Source organism: Salmo salar, chromosome ssa19 (assembly GCF_905237065.1).
Source record: "Salmo salar chromosome ssa19, Ssal_v3.1, whole genome shotgun sequence".
Taxonomy (NCBI): Eukaryota; Metazoa; Chordata; class Actinopteri; order Salmoniformes; family Salmonidae; genus Salmo; species Salmo salar.
The window spans coordinates 8,103,419-8,118,169 of NC_059460.1; the positions used below are offsets into that span (position 1 = coordinate 8,103,419).

The 14,751-nt window shown below is 46.8% G+C and overlaps 1 protein-coding gene across 4 annotated transcripts in view; it reads left to right on the top strand.

Moving 5' to 3' along the window:
• Positions 1-14,356, top strand: part of mllt10 (MLLT10 histone lysine methyltransferase DOT1L cofactor) — a 76,582-nt gene extending 62,226 nt beyond the window's left edge. For 2 of the 4 annotated variants that reach the window (XM_014157127.2, XM_045702036.1), the window contains 8 exons: positions 2,482-2,599; positions 3,266-3,347; positions 8,135-8,325; positions 9,866-10,015; positions 10,112-10,176; positions 10,321-10,592; positions 12,244-12,325; positions 12,582-14,356. In XM_014157127.2, coding sequence (XP_014012602.1) covers positions 2,482-2,599; positions 3,266-3,347; positions 8,135-8,325; positions 9,866-10,015; positions 10,112-10,176; positions 10,321-10,592; positions 12,244-12,325; positions 12,582-12,866 — 1,245 coding nt within the window. In that variant the 3' untranslated portion in view covers positions 12,867-14,356. Of the gene's footprint in view, positions 1-2,481; positions 2,600-3,265; positions 3,348-8,134; positions 8,326-9,865; positions 10,016-10,111; positions 10,177-10,320; positions 10,593-12,243; positions 12,326-12,581 lie in introns of those variants that run through there. The other 2 variants (XM_045702035.1, XM_045702037.1) reach the window with 2 other exon arrangements.
• Positions 14,357-14,751: the final 395 nt, after the last annotated feature.

A 14,751-nucleotide genomic window follows, 5' to 3' on the forward strand; every position in this document is an offset into this window, starting at 1 on the left:
TGCAACTGGATCCTCGACTTCCTGACAGGCCGCCCCCAGGTGGTGAGGGTAGGTAGCAACACATCTGCCACGCTGATCCTCAACACTGGAGCTCCCCAGCGCTGCGTGCTCAGTCCCCTCCTGTACTCCCTGTTCACCCACGACTGCATGGCCAGGCACGACTCCAACACCATCATTAAGTTTGCAGACGACACAACAGTGGTAGGCATGATCACCGACAACGACGAGACAGCCTATAGGGAGGAGGTTAGAGACCTGGCCGGGTGGTGCCAGATTAACAACCTATCCCTCAACTTAACCAAGACTAAGGAGATGATTGTGGACTACAGGAAAAGGAGGACCGAGCACACCCCCATTCTCATCGATGGGGCTGTAGTGGAGCAGGTTGAGAGCTTCAAGTTCCTTGGTGTCCACATCAACAACAAACTAGAATGGTCCAAACACACCAAGACAGTCGTGAAGAGGGCACGACAAAGCTTATTCCCCCTCAGAAACTAAAAAGATTTGGCATGGGTCCTGAGATCCTCAAAAAGTTCTACAGCTGCAACATCGAGAGCATCCTGACTGGTTGCATCACTGCCTGGTACGGCAATTACTCAGCCTCTGACCGCAAGTCACTACAGAGGGTAGTGTGTACGGCCCAATACATCACTGGGGCTAAGCTGCCTGCCATCCAGGACCTCTACACCAGGCGGTGTCAGAGGAAGGCCCTAAAAATTGTCAAAGACACCAGCCACCCCAGTCATAGACTGTTCTCTCTCCTACCGCATTGCAAGCGGTACCGGAGTGCCAAGTCTTAAGGACCAAAAGGCTTCTCAACAGTTTTTACCCCCAAGCCATAAGACTCCTGAACAGATAATCAAATGGCTACCCGGACTATTTGAATTGTGGTTCCCCCAACCCCTCTTTTTACGCTGCTACTCTGCTGCTACTCTCTGTTTATCATATATGCATAGTCACTTTAACCATATCTACATGTACATACTACCTCAATCAGCCTCACTAACCGGTGTCTGTATGTATCCTTGCTACTTTTATAGCCTGTCTTTTTACTGTTGTTTTATTTCTTTACCTACCTATTGTTCACCTAATACATTTTTTGCACTATTGGTTAGAGCCTGTAAGTAAGCATTTCACTGTAAGTATTTCACCTGTTGTATTCGGCGCACGTGACGAATCACTACACGTGATTTGATTTGAATTACTCTGTAATTTAAATGTTGTACCCACATGGGAGTTCTTCCTATGCACACTTCTGTGTAGGGTTTAAATGTATAACTGGTTTCCCAATCATAACCAATTGTTTACCAGTACACTGACTAATTCATTTTCTTTTACAATGTTTATTTTCCGTTTTTTTTGTATTTTTGTAACCTGCAGGATTATGAAATTTTGTCTCTCAGGATTGTGCCCTGGAATCACATAACTCGTAACCGTGTCATATCATCCCATGGCTGCTTCTCTGCTTCAACAGAGAAACACAACCCCTCTCTAACCAGGTTACTTCTGCTTCAACAAAAAGATCCCAATCGGAGATGTCCCCTGCTCCTACAGGGTCACCCTGCTTCAACAGGGCGTTTGCCCTAGAATTACTCCTAGGACTTCCCCTATTCAGAAATAACTCTGCTACAACAACGTTTCTAATTAGGGGTGTCTTTCCTACAACAAAGACATAATGTGCACATCCTGTCCCAGAACAGGATTTTCTATGATGTTCAAAAGAAATTCAGTCTCACCCTTAATTTATTTTGTCTGTTCAGAATGGCATATCCACTCACTGACGCTCCCTGCCGGTCCGAGGCAGGTCCTTTTCTGCTCTGTTTTAGTTGGCATGTGGGCTCCCTTGCTTGCAGTTAACCCGGGTCTCCTCCGGCGCAATCAGCAAGTGGCGTTAGCCATCCCATCCTCGTCGCCAAATTGTGGTAGCAATTCTGTAGGAAAAGACTGCAGATTCGTTCAAACAACAATTTTATAAGATTTGCAAAAATGAAGCAATCAACCATCACCGAGACTGGTTCAGAGTTGCAAGCTTAACAAACAGTCGGGTCTCCTCCTTGTGTGCATAGCAGTCAGCAGATAATGTGAAGAAGGCAATTAGTTGTCTGTGCAGATTTAAGATAGCATGAGGTTGTTAGCCCGAGGGCTCAGCCATCTAACTGCATTCACAACAACAAATACTATATTGTACTCCTTTCTGCAAGTTCCCATACATGATAGTGGATAGTAAACCCACAGGATGTCACATGCTGCGATTGCACCCAAACGTCTCTTAGCTATAAGCCCAGTGTTATGACTAAGTCACACCAAGACAAGTTTAGAAAGGTTAGAAAAACACTAGCATATAACAAGAGACTATTCTTTAAGCAGTAAAACACAGGATAGCATGACTAATGTCATTTTCCACCACAGTCTTCACTTATGTTACCAACTCCATCCAGTCATCCTCCATGTATTGTAACTGAGACTCTTTCGTCCCTGTAGGTGAGTGGGTTACCAGGTCCAGTGTTCAACATGGCTCCCTCCCACATGTTTGGAAACCGACTCAACCCTAACTCCGCCATGGCTGCCCTCATCGCACAGTCTCAAGCTTCCCCCGCAGGTTGGTGTGCGTGCGGTTTGATCATGAATAGATCACGGTCTACAGAGGGTTCAGAGGTCACAACACCCACTGCTCAGGTTACGTCACACACTCACATGCGTACACACATACAGCGCTTAGTGACCGGGAAGTGGGTGGTGAAGGTGGTGTACATGTGGGGGTAGCGGGAGAAAAGGAGGAGGGGTGGGAGAACAGTGAGGGAGAAGGGGGGGAGGAGCGGGATAAATAAAATGGGAGGGGCAGGAGAAAAGGGGGGAATAAAGTGTTTCCTGGTGTTTCAGTACTGCCTGCAGCCATTGGTCCTCCCTGACCTCTAGGGGTTAACTATATTGCGACTGACCGTGGGTGTGTTTGTTCTTTTGAATGACAGGCTGCTGGTGGAAGAATGTAAAGGGTTACAAATAAAGGAAAATAAAAGAGGGGAAGGGGGTAAAATAGGAGTTAAGATTGTCTTAAGTGGAGGCGAGTGCATGCTGGTGTGTGTTTGCGTGTGTCTTTGCACATGTATTTGCGTGTGCATGTGTGATTTATTGCTCTTGCAGAGGAAAATGAAAAGAGACGTCTGGCCTGGGGGGAGAAGAGGGAGATAGCGAGAGAAAGTGTGTGTGTGTGAGAGAGAGACACAATCACAGTGTGGTAAGGGTGTTATTTACTGTGTGTGTGTAGATCAGGAGGGAGGAGATGGGAACAGCATTGGAGCTCCAGGCTTCTCCAGACGAGCCTCTCCCAAGACCACCCTCTGTCCGCGGTAAGTACACACACACACACACACATATTTTCTCCCTTTTCCCCACACACACACTATTACCAGTGAGCCCTTATTTACATTCCACACAAAAATATCTCTGCCCATCCCCCCTCTCTTGAGGGTTTCTCTCTCCCTCCCTCCCACAAACACTCTCTGTTCTGGTCTCTTCCCCCCGATGAAGGCGTTTCTATCTCCCCCCCCCCATAAAGGCATTTCTCTCTCCACCCATAAAGGTGTTTCTACCCCCCCACAGGCTTCAGCTCTGCACTTGCTTTTCTTTTTGCTCGTTTATCTTTTTACAAAGATGGTTTGCATTTTTCTCCGTTTTTATGGTGACTAGTGTGTGTGTGTGGATGTCTGGGTAAGGGATGTGTGTGGAGCGATGGGTGTTTTTGACACTGAAACTTTTACACACTTTGTGGGATGGATTGTTGAAATCAACAAGGTACTACTTACTACTTTCAATATTTCTGGATGTTTTACATTGCATTCGGAAAGTATTTAGACCCCTTCCCTCAGGTGCATCCTGTTTCCGTTGATCATCCTTGAGATGCTTACAACTTGATTGGAGTCCATCTGTGGTAAATTCAATTGATTGGACATGATTTGGAAAGGCACACACCTGCCTATATAAGGTCCCACAGTTGACAGTGCATGTCAGAGCAAAAACCAAGCCATGAGATCAAAGGAATTGTCCGTAGAGCTCTGAGACAGGATTGTGTTGAGGCACAGATATGAGGAAGGGTACCAAAAAAAATGATACAGCATTGTAGGTCCCCGAGAACACCGTGGCCTCCATCATTCTTAAATGGAATAGGTTTGGAACCACCAAGACTCTTCCTAGAGCTGGCTGCCCGGTCAAACTGAGCAATCGGGGTAGAAGGGCCTTGGTCAGGGAACCTGATGGTGAGTGAGAGACAGAGCTCCTGAGTTCCTCTGTGGAGATGGGGGAACCTTCCAGAAGGAGAACCATCTCTGCAGCACTCCATCAATCAGGCCTTTAAGGTAGAGTGGCCAGGCGGAAGCCACTCCGCAGTAAAAGGCACATGGCAACCACTTGTAGTTTGCCGAATGGCACCTAAAGCCTGGGAGAAACTCCCCAAATACAGTTTGCCAAGCTTGTAGCGTCATACCCAGGAAGACTCAAGGCTGAAATCGCTGCCAAAGTTGCTTCAAAAAAGTACTGAGTAAAGGGTCTGAATGATTATGTAAATGTGATATTTCCGTTTATTTTTTATACATTTGCCAAAAAATTCAAAAAAACACTTTTTGCTTTCTCATTAAATCAAATGTTATTAGTCATATGTGCCGAATACAACCGGTTTAGACCTTACAGTGAAATGCCAAATACAACCGGTGTAGACCTTACAGTGGAATGCTGAATACAACCGGTGTAGACCTTACAGTGAAATGCTGAATACAACCGGTTTAGACCTTACAGTGAAATGCTGAATACAACCGGTTTAGACCTTACAGTGAAATGCCAAATACAACCGGTGTAGACCTTACAGTGAAATGCTGAATACAACCGGTGTAGACCTTACAGTGAAATGCCAAATACAACCGGTGTAGACCTTACAGTGAAATGCCAAATACAACCAGTGTAGACCTTACAGTGAAATGCTGAATACAACCGGTGTAGACCTTACAGTGAAATGCCGAATACAACCGGTGTAAACCTTACAGTGAAATGCCAAATACAACCGGTGTAGACCTTACAGTGAAATGCTGAATACAACCGGTTTAGACCTTACAGTGAAATGCTGAATACAACCGGTGTAGACCTTACAGTGAAATGCTGAATACAACCCCGGTGTAGACCTTACAGTGGAATGCTGAATACAACCAGTTTAGACCTTACAGTGAAATGCTGAATACAACCAGTGTAGACCTTACAGTGAAATGCCGAATACAACCGGTGTAGACCTTACAGTGAAATGCTGAATACAACCCCGGTGTAGACCTTACAGTGGAATGCCGAATACAACCGGTGTAGACCTTACAGTGAAATGCTGAATACAACCGGTGTAGACCTTACAGTGAAATGCAGAATACAACCGGTGTAGACCTTACAGTGAAATGCTGAATACAACCCCGGTGTAGACCTTACAGTGAAATGCTGAATACAACCCCGGTGTAGACCTTACAGTGAAATGCTGAATACAACCGGTGTAGACCTTACAGTGAAATGCCGAATACAACCGGTGTAGACCTTACAGTGAAATGCTGAATACAACCCCGGTGTAGACCTTACAGTGAAATGCCGAATACAGCCGGTGTAGACCTTACAGTGAAATGCCAAATACAACCGGTGTAGACCTTACAGTGAAATGCTGAATACAACCGGTGTAGACCTTACAGTGAAATGCCGAATACAACCGGTGTAGACCTTACAGTGGAATGCCGAATACAACCGGTGTAGACCTTACAGTGAAATGCTGAATACAACCGGTGTAGACCTTACAGTGAAATGCTGAATACAACCGGTGTAGACCTTACAGTGAAATGCCGAATACAACCGGTGTAGACCTTACAGTGAAATGCTGAATACAACCGGTGTAGACCTTACAGTGAAATGCTGAATACAACCCCGGTGTAGACCTTACAGTGAAATGCTGAATACAACCGGTGTAGACCTTACAGTGAAATGCCGAATACAACCGGTGTAGACCTTACAGTGAAATGCTGAATACAACCGGTGTAGACCTTACAGTGAAATGCCGAATACAACCGGTGTAGACCTTACAGTGGAATGCCGAATACAACCGGTGTAGACCTTACAGTGAAATGCTGAATACAACCGGTGTAGACCTTACAGTGAAATGCTGAATACAACCGGTGTAGACCTTACAGTGAAATGCTTACTTACGAGCCCCTAACCAACAATACGGATAAGAATAAGAGATAAAAGTAACAAGTCATTAAAGAGCAGCATGTGAAATAACAATAGCGAGACCATATACAGGGGGTTACCGATACAGTGTCAATGTGTCGGGGCACCGGTTATTTGAGGTAATATGTACATGTAGGTAGAGTTATTAAAGTGACTATGCATAGATGGTAAAAACAGAGAGTAGCAGCAGTGTACAAGAGGGGGAGAGGAACAATGGGTTATTGTGTGTAGATTGATGAGATTTTTTAATTTTTATTTAACCTTTATTTAACTAGGTAAGTCAGTTAAGAACAAATTCTTATTTACAATGACGGCCTAGGAACAGTGGGTTAACTGTCTTGTTCAGGGGCTGTACGACATATTTTGTTCAGAGTCAGTTAAGAATTTGTTCTTAACTGACTTGCCTAGTTAAATAAAGGTTCAATCAAATAAAAAAATCCCAAAGGTGTTTGATGGGGTTGAGGTCATGGCTCTGTGCAGACCAGTCAAGTTCTTCCACACCGATCTTGACAAACCATTTCTGTATGGACCTCGCTTTCTGCATGGGGCATTGTCATGCTGAAACAGGAAAGGGCCTTCCCCGAACTGTTGGCACAAAGTTGGAAGCACAGAATCCTGTAGACTCTAGAATGTCATTGTATGCTGTAGCATTAAGATTTCCCTTCAGTGGAAGTAAGGGGCCTAGCCCAAACCATGAAAAACAGCCCCAGACCATTAATCCTCCTACACCAAACTTTACAGTTTGCACTATGCATTTGGGCAGGTAGCGTTCCTTTGCCTTTTGCCAAACCCAAATGTGTCCGTCAAACTGCCAGATGGTGAAGCATGATTCATCATTCCAGAGAACACATTTCTACTGCTCCAGAGTCCAATGGCGGCGATCTTTACGCCACTCCAGCCGACACTTGGCATTGCTCATTGTGATCTTAGGCTTGTGTGCAGCAGCTCGGCCATGGAAACCCATTTCATGAAGTTCCCGATGAACAGTTCTTGTGCTGACGTTACTTCCAGAGGAAGTTTGGAACTTGGTAGTGAGTGTTGCAACCAAGGACAGACTATTTGTACGCGCTTCAGCATACATGGCTGTATGCTTGATTTTATACACCTGTTAGCAAATGGGTGAGGCTGAATCCACAAATTTTAAAGGGGTGTCCATATATATAGTGCATGTTGGCTTTATTCAGAGCCTAAATATTTTTCTTAACCAATAGGAGGACTCGGTATGATGTGGTTCTTTAGCGTCTTATGTGGAGAGTGGCTTCACTCCTGCTGTGTATTCACTTGTGTGTTCTTGTCTTGACGTCACTTTTCCCAACACTTTTCCGGCATGGCTTCTTCGGTCAAATTCATATTAATTATAAAAATGCAAATGAAAAGTGAAATGTCATGTTGGGACTTTTAGTTGGAAGGATGAAACCAATCAGAATATTTAAAAGCAACCTAATAATGCAATCTTCTTTTTTTTCTGTTTGCTCCAAAAGGAAGAAAATCTTTGCTAGCTGAACTTTTCCAATAAGTGGTTTGTTTTGGTGTGTGTGTGTGTGTGTGCGCGCGCCAACGAGAAGTCCGATGGAATGGTAAAAAGGCTCTCCCTCTGTTGATTATTCCAGAACCGTGAAGTTCTCTCCTGGCTCTCTTTTTCCTCCCCATCTTCTGTCTCTCTTTCACTCATCAGAGTGTCTCAACTCACACAGAGTGATTTACTGCACCATGGGTTCCCACCACACACACTGTTTCTCTCTCTCTCTCTCTCTCTCTCTCTCCTTTTCATTAGCTCACTAAAGGACAAATTGATTTGGTTTGACATTCTCCATGTTTGTTTGATGCTATGTTTGGTTGTTAATATCCTTTTTTCTCTCTCCCTCTCTCACCCATCCCTCCCGCTCTCCCTCAGTTCTCCTCTAGGTGGGCTGCAGATCCGGTATGACCCAGCAGGGTCGTTGGGGTCAGGTTTGGGGGGGCTAGGGTCAGGTCAGGGAGGTGGAGACACAGCACCCCCGGTGGCCACCTCTATAGAACAGCTGCTGGAGAGACAGTGGAGTGATGGACAACAGTTCCTACTGCAGCAGGGAGCACAGGGAGATGGTGAGCACACACACCTACACTACTTTATTCATCAAATCTAATCTACTCACCTATCATTGCATTGTTTGGATAATTCATTTTTATTGGTTTAATATAGTTTCCTCTCTCTCTCTCTCTCTCTGTGTCTCTCTATCTGTGTGTCTCTTTGTGTCTCTCTCTCTCTCTCTCTCTCTGTGTGTCTCTCTCTGTGTGTCTCTGTGTCTCTCTCTCTGTGTCTCTCTCTCTGTGTCTCTCTCTCTCTCTCTCTGTGTCTCTCTATCTGTGTGTCTCTTTGTGTCTCTCTCTCTCTCTCTCTCTCTCTGTGTGTCTCTGTGTCTCTCTCTCTGTGTGTCTCTCTCTCTCTCTCTGTGTGTCTCTGTGTCTCTCTCTCTGTCTCTCTGTGTCTCTCTCTGTGTCTCTTTCTCTCCCTGTGTGTGTGTCTCTCTCTCTCTCTGTCTCTCTCTCTGTCTCTCTCTCTCTGTCTCTCTCTCTCTGTCTCTCTGTGTTTCTCTCTGTCTGTCTCTGTGTTTCTCTCTCTGTCTCTCTCTGTCTCTGTGTTTCTCTCTCTGTCTCTCTCTGTCTCTGTGTTTCTCTCTCTGTCTCTCTCTCTGTCTCTCTCTGTCTCTGTGTTTCTCTCTCTGTCTCTCTCTGTCTCTGTTTCTCTCTCTGTCTCTCTCTGTCTCTGTGTTTCTCTCTCTGTCTCTCTCTCTGTCTCTCTCTCTCTCTCTCTCTCTGTCTCTGTGTTTCTCTCTCTCTCTGTCTCTGTGTTTCTCTCTCTGTCTCTGTCTCTCTCTCTGTGTCTCTCTCTCTCTCTCTGTGTCTCTCTCTCTCTCTGTGTGTCTCGCTCTGTCTCTCTCTGTCTCTGTGTTTCTCTCTCTCTCTCTGTCTCTCTCTCTGTCTCTCTCTCTGTCTCTCTCTGTCTCTCTCTCTCTGTCTCTCTCTCTCTGTCTCTCTCTCTCTGTCTCTCTCTCTCTGTCTCTCTCTCTCTGTCTGTCTCTCTCTCTCTGTCTCTCTCTCTGTCTCTCTCTGTCTCTGTGTTTCTCTCTCTGTCTCTCTCTGTCTCTGTGTTTCTCTCTCTGTGTCTGTCTCTCTCTGTGTCTCTCTCTCTCTCTCTCTGTGTCTCTCTCTCTCTGTGTGTCTCTCTCTCTCTCTGTGTGTCTCGCTCTCTCTCTCTGTGTGTGTGTCTCGCTCTCTCTCTCTCTCTCTCTCTCTCTCTCTGTGTGTGTCGCTCTCTCTCTGTGTCGCTCTCTCTCTCTGTGTGTCGCTCTCTCTCTCTGTGTGTCGCTCTCTCTCTCTGTGTGTCGCTCTCTCTCTCTGTGTGTCGCTCTCTCTCTCTGTGTGTCGCTCTCTCTCTCTGTGTGTCGCTCTCTCTCTCTGTGTGTCGCTCTCTCTCTCTCTGTGTGTCGCTCTCTCTCTCTCTGTGTCGCTCTCTCTCTCTCTGTGTGTCGCTCTCTCTCTCTCTGTGTGTCGCTCTCTCTCTCTCTGTGTGTCGCTCTCTCTCTCTGTGTGTCGCTCTCTCTCTCTCTGTGTCGCTCTCTCTCTGTCTCTCTGTGTGTGGTAGTGTTGGGGATGTTGAAGTCCCTCCACCAGCTGCAGCAGGAGAACAGGCGTCTAGAGGACCAGATTAAAACTCTGACCATGAAGAAAGAGCGACTGCAGCTCCTGTCAGCTCAGCTGTCTGTGCCTTTCACCCCTACTACTGCTGCCCAAGGTACACACACAGCCCTATTACTACCTCACCTCACCCTAACAAACACTCATACAAACTGTCACTCTCATTGCCTGCCTGTGATGATGTGTGTTTCAGATGTGAAGAGTGATTCCTCTCTACCCATACCTGCTCAGGTAAGGCAGTTGAAGCTCCAGCACATAGTGAGTGAACCCAGCCAGCACACTAGTTGTTATGCTGTCATTTACATAGAGCTTTTGGAATGGTAAGAGATTGCATAGGAGATATTGGTTAACAAAGCTCTCTCTCTCTCTCTCTCTCTCTCTCTCTCTCTCTCTCTCTCTCAGGATAGCGTGTCATGTGGTCGTAGTAGTGGTGGATCTACCTCTTCTCTGTCCACCCCCCCCTCCGTCTCTCACAGCCCCCCCCAGCTGCCTCAGCTCAATGGGGTTGCCATGGGAACCATGATGCTGGGAGGTGGAGCGGGGCCAGGGATGGGTGGGGTAGTGGGGGTTCTGAACGGAGTCATACAGACCACCTCCAGCCCTCACACATACACACATACCTCTGCACCGGGCACCAGCGCCGCTCTGCCCATCTCCTGCTCCATTAACAACAGGTAGGTACACTACATCTGTCTGTCTCCCTGGCTACCTGGTAGTCTGCCTTTCTGGCTACCTGGTAGTCTGCCTTTCTGGCTACCTGGTAGTCTGCCTTTCTGGCTACCTGGTAGTCTGCCTTTCTGGCTACCTGGTAGTCTGCCTTTCTGGCTATCTGGTAGTCTGCCTTTCTGGCTACCTGGTAGTCTGCCTTTCTGGCTATCTGGTAGTCTGCCTTTCTGGCTACCTGGTAGTCTGCCTTTCTGGCTACCTGGTAGTCTGCCTTTCTGGCTATCTGGTAGTCTGCCTTTCTGGCTACCTGGTAGTCTGCCTTTCTGGCTACCTGGTAGTCTGCCTTTCTGGCTACCTGGTAGTCTGCCTTTCTGGCTACCTGGTAGTCTGCCTTTCTGGCTACCTGGTAGTCTGCCTTTCTGGCTACCTGGTAGTCTGCCTTTCTGGCTACCTGGTAGTCTGCCTTTCTGGCTACCTGGTAGTCTGCCTTTCTGGCTATCTGGTAGTCTGCCTTTCTGGCTACCTGGTAGTCTGCCTTTCTGGCTACCTGGTAGTCTGCCTTTCTGGCTACCTGGTAGTCTGCCTTTCTGGCTACCTGGTAGTCTGCCTTTCTGGCTACCTGGTAGTCTGCCTTTCTGGCTATCTGGTAGTCTGCCTTTCTGGCTACCTGGTAGTCTGCCTTTCTGGCTATCTGGTAGTCTGCCTTTCTGGCTATCTGGTAGTCTGCCTTTCTGGCTATCTGGTAGTCTGCCTTTCTGGCTATCTGGTAGTCTGCCTTTCTGGCTACCTGGTAGTCTGCCTTTCTGGCTACCTGGTAGTCTGCCTTTCTGGCTACCTGGTAGTCTGCCTTTCTGGCTACCTGGTAGTCTGCCTTTCTGGCTACCTGGTAGTCTGCCTTTCTGGCTACCTGGTAGTCTGCCTTTCTGGCTACCTGGTAGTCTGCCTTTCTGGCTACCTGGTAGTCTGCCTTTCTGGCTACCTGGTAGTCTGCCTTTCTGGCTACCTGGTAGTCTGCCTTTCTGGCTATCTGGTAGTCTGCCTTTCTGGCTACCTGGTAGTCTGCCTTTCTGGCTATCTGGTAGTCTGCCTTTCTGGCTACCTGGTAGTCTGCCTTTCTGGCTACCTGGTAGTCTGCCTTTCTGGCTACCTGGTAGTCTGCCTTTCTGGCTATCTGGTAGTCTGCCTTTCTGGCTATCTGGTAGTCTGCCTTTCTGGCTATCTGGTAGTCTGCCTTTCTGGCTATCTGGTAGTCTGCCTTTCTGGCTATCTGGTAGTCTGCCTTTCTGGCTACCTGGTAGTCTGCCTTTCTGGCTATCTGGTAGTCTGCCTTTCTGGCTATCTGGTAGTCTGCCTTTCTGGCTATCTGGTAGTCTGCCTTTCTGGCTATCTGGTAGTCTGCCTTTCTGGCTATCTGGTAGTCTGCCTTTCTGGCTACCTGGTAGTCTGCCTTTCTGGCTACCTGGTAGTCTGCCTTTCTGGCTACCTGTCCTTCCATTCATTGAAATGTATGTCTGTTTTTGGCTTTGAAATTGATTCCCTTATATTTTCTCCCTCCCTGCTTTCCTATTGGATTACTGCAGCTCAGTTACTGCTAAAAGCAGGTGAGTGTGTGTGTGTGTGCGTGGTTTTCTAACTGTGTATTTGTCTGTGTGTTTTCAGGTTGGGTACCTTGTCTGAACAGCAGAGGCTCTTACTGCACCAGCACCAACTACAGCAGCTACTGTCTTCACAGCCCTCTGCGGTAAACACACACACCTAGCACCACTGTACTAAACACAGCAGGCTTATTTATCAGCGTTCCAAGGTCACATGATTAATTATCTCTCCCCTCCTCCCTCACTTCCCTCTTCCCCTCCCCCCTCACTCCCTCTTCCCCTCACTTCCTCTTCCCCTCCCCCCTCACTCCCTCTTCCCCTCCCCCCTCACTCCCTCTTCCCCTCCCCCCTCACTCCCTCTTCCCCTCCCCCCTCACTCACTCTTCCCCTCCCTCCTTCTAGGAACAGCAGCAGGTGTTGTTGTACCAGTTGATGCAGCAACAACAGGACCTCCACCAACTTCAATCTCTCTCCACCTCCTCCCAGCTTCCCTCCATCCCTCTCTCTTCCGCTCAGCTGCCCATCACCTCCCTCCTTTCCTCCTCCCACGTCCACGGCCAGGGCACCATCACCGCCAACCCCTTCCTGGCACTGCACACACATTCACACCCCGATACACACGCCACTGCACAGAAACCCCGGCTGGCTGAAAAGGCTGTGGGCCTCACTGGACAGGAGAAGACCTGACCCACAAAACAGCTCTCTCGCTTTTTCTGTCGCGCATTCTCTTTTTCTCTCTCTCCTCTATCCAGCTCTCTCTCTATCAATCTCTCTCTCTATCTCTCAGGGGTCTCCACCATCATATGAACTCTGATCAGTGCTGTGCTTTCAGCACACAAGCTAGCTCACATAAACCTACAATTATTACAAACTACAAAAATATCAGGACACTAACACAGCTGACTGATGACTCATAGCTCTGCTGGAGAGATGAGGTCTGGGAACTATGACATTGTACAGTTTTAGGAGAGGGAGGAGTCCTGCACTGGACATGTAACTGCTGTTACCTCTGTCTGTCTGAGCATAAGACCTAGCCAGCATAAGACCACTCTCTAATGTAAGACTGACTGACCGCTCAGCTATGGAAGCCTTGCTATGACTGTCTCTTTCTGCTCTACCTACTTCACACACCAGCCTATCAGGGCCCACAACCTTCAGCATCGGCCAATAGGAATCCACAACAGTCAGGAATGGCAAGTCAGGGTCCATTCCCCAAGTGCCTAAGGCTGAGGGGGCGGGTTACTCATGCTACTCAACCTGTCAGTCATCCATTTTCACCATATTATTGGCTGTCAAGCTGCGTTGACTAGGCAAAAGATCAAGCAACACATTCTGAAAAGCTGGAAACCAGGAAATGTATTTTGATGGGTTCACAAAATACCGAAACCAACTTTATGAATTCTGTTTTTATTTATTTAGCATTTCTTTATGTAATAATGGGTGCAGGATGCTATATTTTAAAAGTACCCACTGTTCAAGAATTTGTTTTATACTGCTGTTAAGTTTTTCACACATCTTGCTGTAAACATTTTTGATGGGAAAAAAAGTTGTGTATTGAGAAAGATTGAACTACTGGCGAATGGAGGTGGTTTGTGATGGTGTACATAGCTGTTATTGTCAGAAGAGGTGTGGGTTCAATGCCACAGTTTTGACTTTGTTTGTGTAAATAAATATATATTTTTCATTGGCTGTGGGGTGTAAATAAGTGATTGTGATTGGCCGTGTTGGTGTAAAGGATAGCCAATGAAGCCTAATTTTGTGTGTGTAAATCTTAGGACCAGACTACAGGCGATGGTGACTGGACACAAAGTATTAATTTATTTTTATATGTGCAGGGACATTGTTTTGTTTTTAAAATTTGTTTTGCACCGTCATTTTATACTCCACCTCTGGGCACCACGTTTCCATCTGTGTTCACTTTTGTTTAGATCAATTTTGTACAACTGAAAAATCATAACCTCAAATGTTTGTATTTCCAAACACCAAAATAATTCAATGTTCTGGATAAATAAAGAGACCGACTGATGGTAAAAAGAGGAGGAGTCAGCGTAGCCAGTGGGACAACGTTATTGGAGTGGGAAGATGGTTAAAGCTTGATTAACAGCTCTGTTTAAGTGCTTTTTGTCAACAGCATTTTTACACTTTGGTTGAATAAAGAACAGATCTACCTCCTCTAAGCCTGCTGTCTAAATAGCGTGTTTCTCTTTGTTTAACCTCTTTACCTCCATCTCTGGACAGATGAAAAGATGACACACTGACTCTCACTCTCTATCGTTAGCCGTCTTCACTCGCTCTAGTGTTTAACAGTTTCTGCATGCTCATTTTATAGTGGTCCAGGGTCCCTTGCCCCAGCACACACACACACACACACACTGCTCCCCTGTCCCTGATGACTTCCTGCTGCCTAGCAGTGTGTGGGTGTGTGTACAATTCTACATCTGCTTCTGCTCGGGGAAATTAAAAGCTCACTTTCCCCTCATCTCAGCCCCCCAGCAACTCTTAAACCCCCCTCTTCCGCCCACCCTCTATCAGCCCTGTCACTCAAGTCCAGGCTGTTTAAACATGCCCCCTC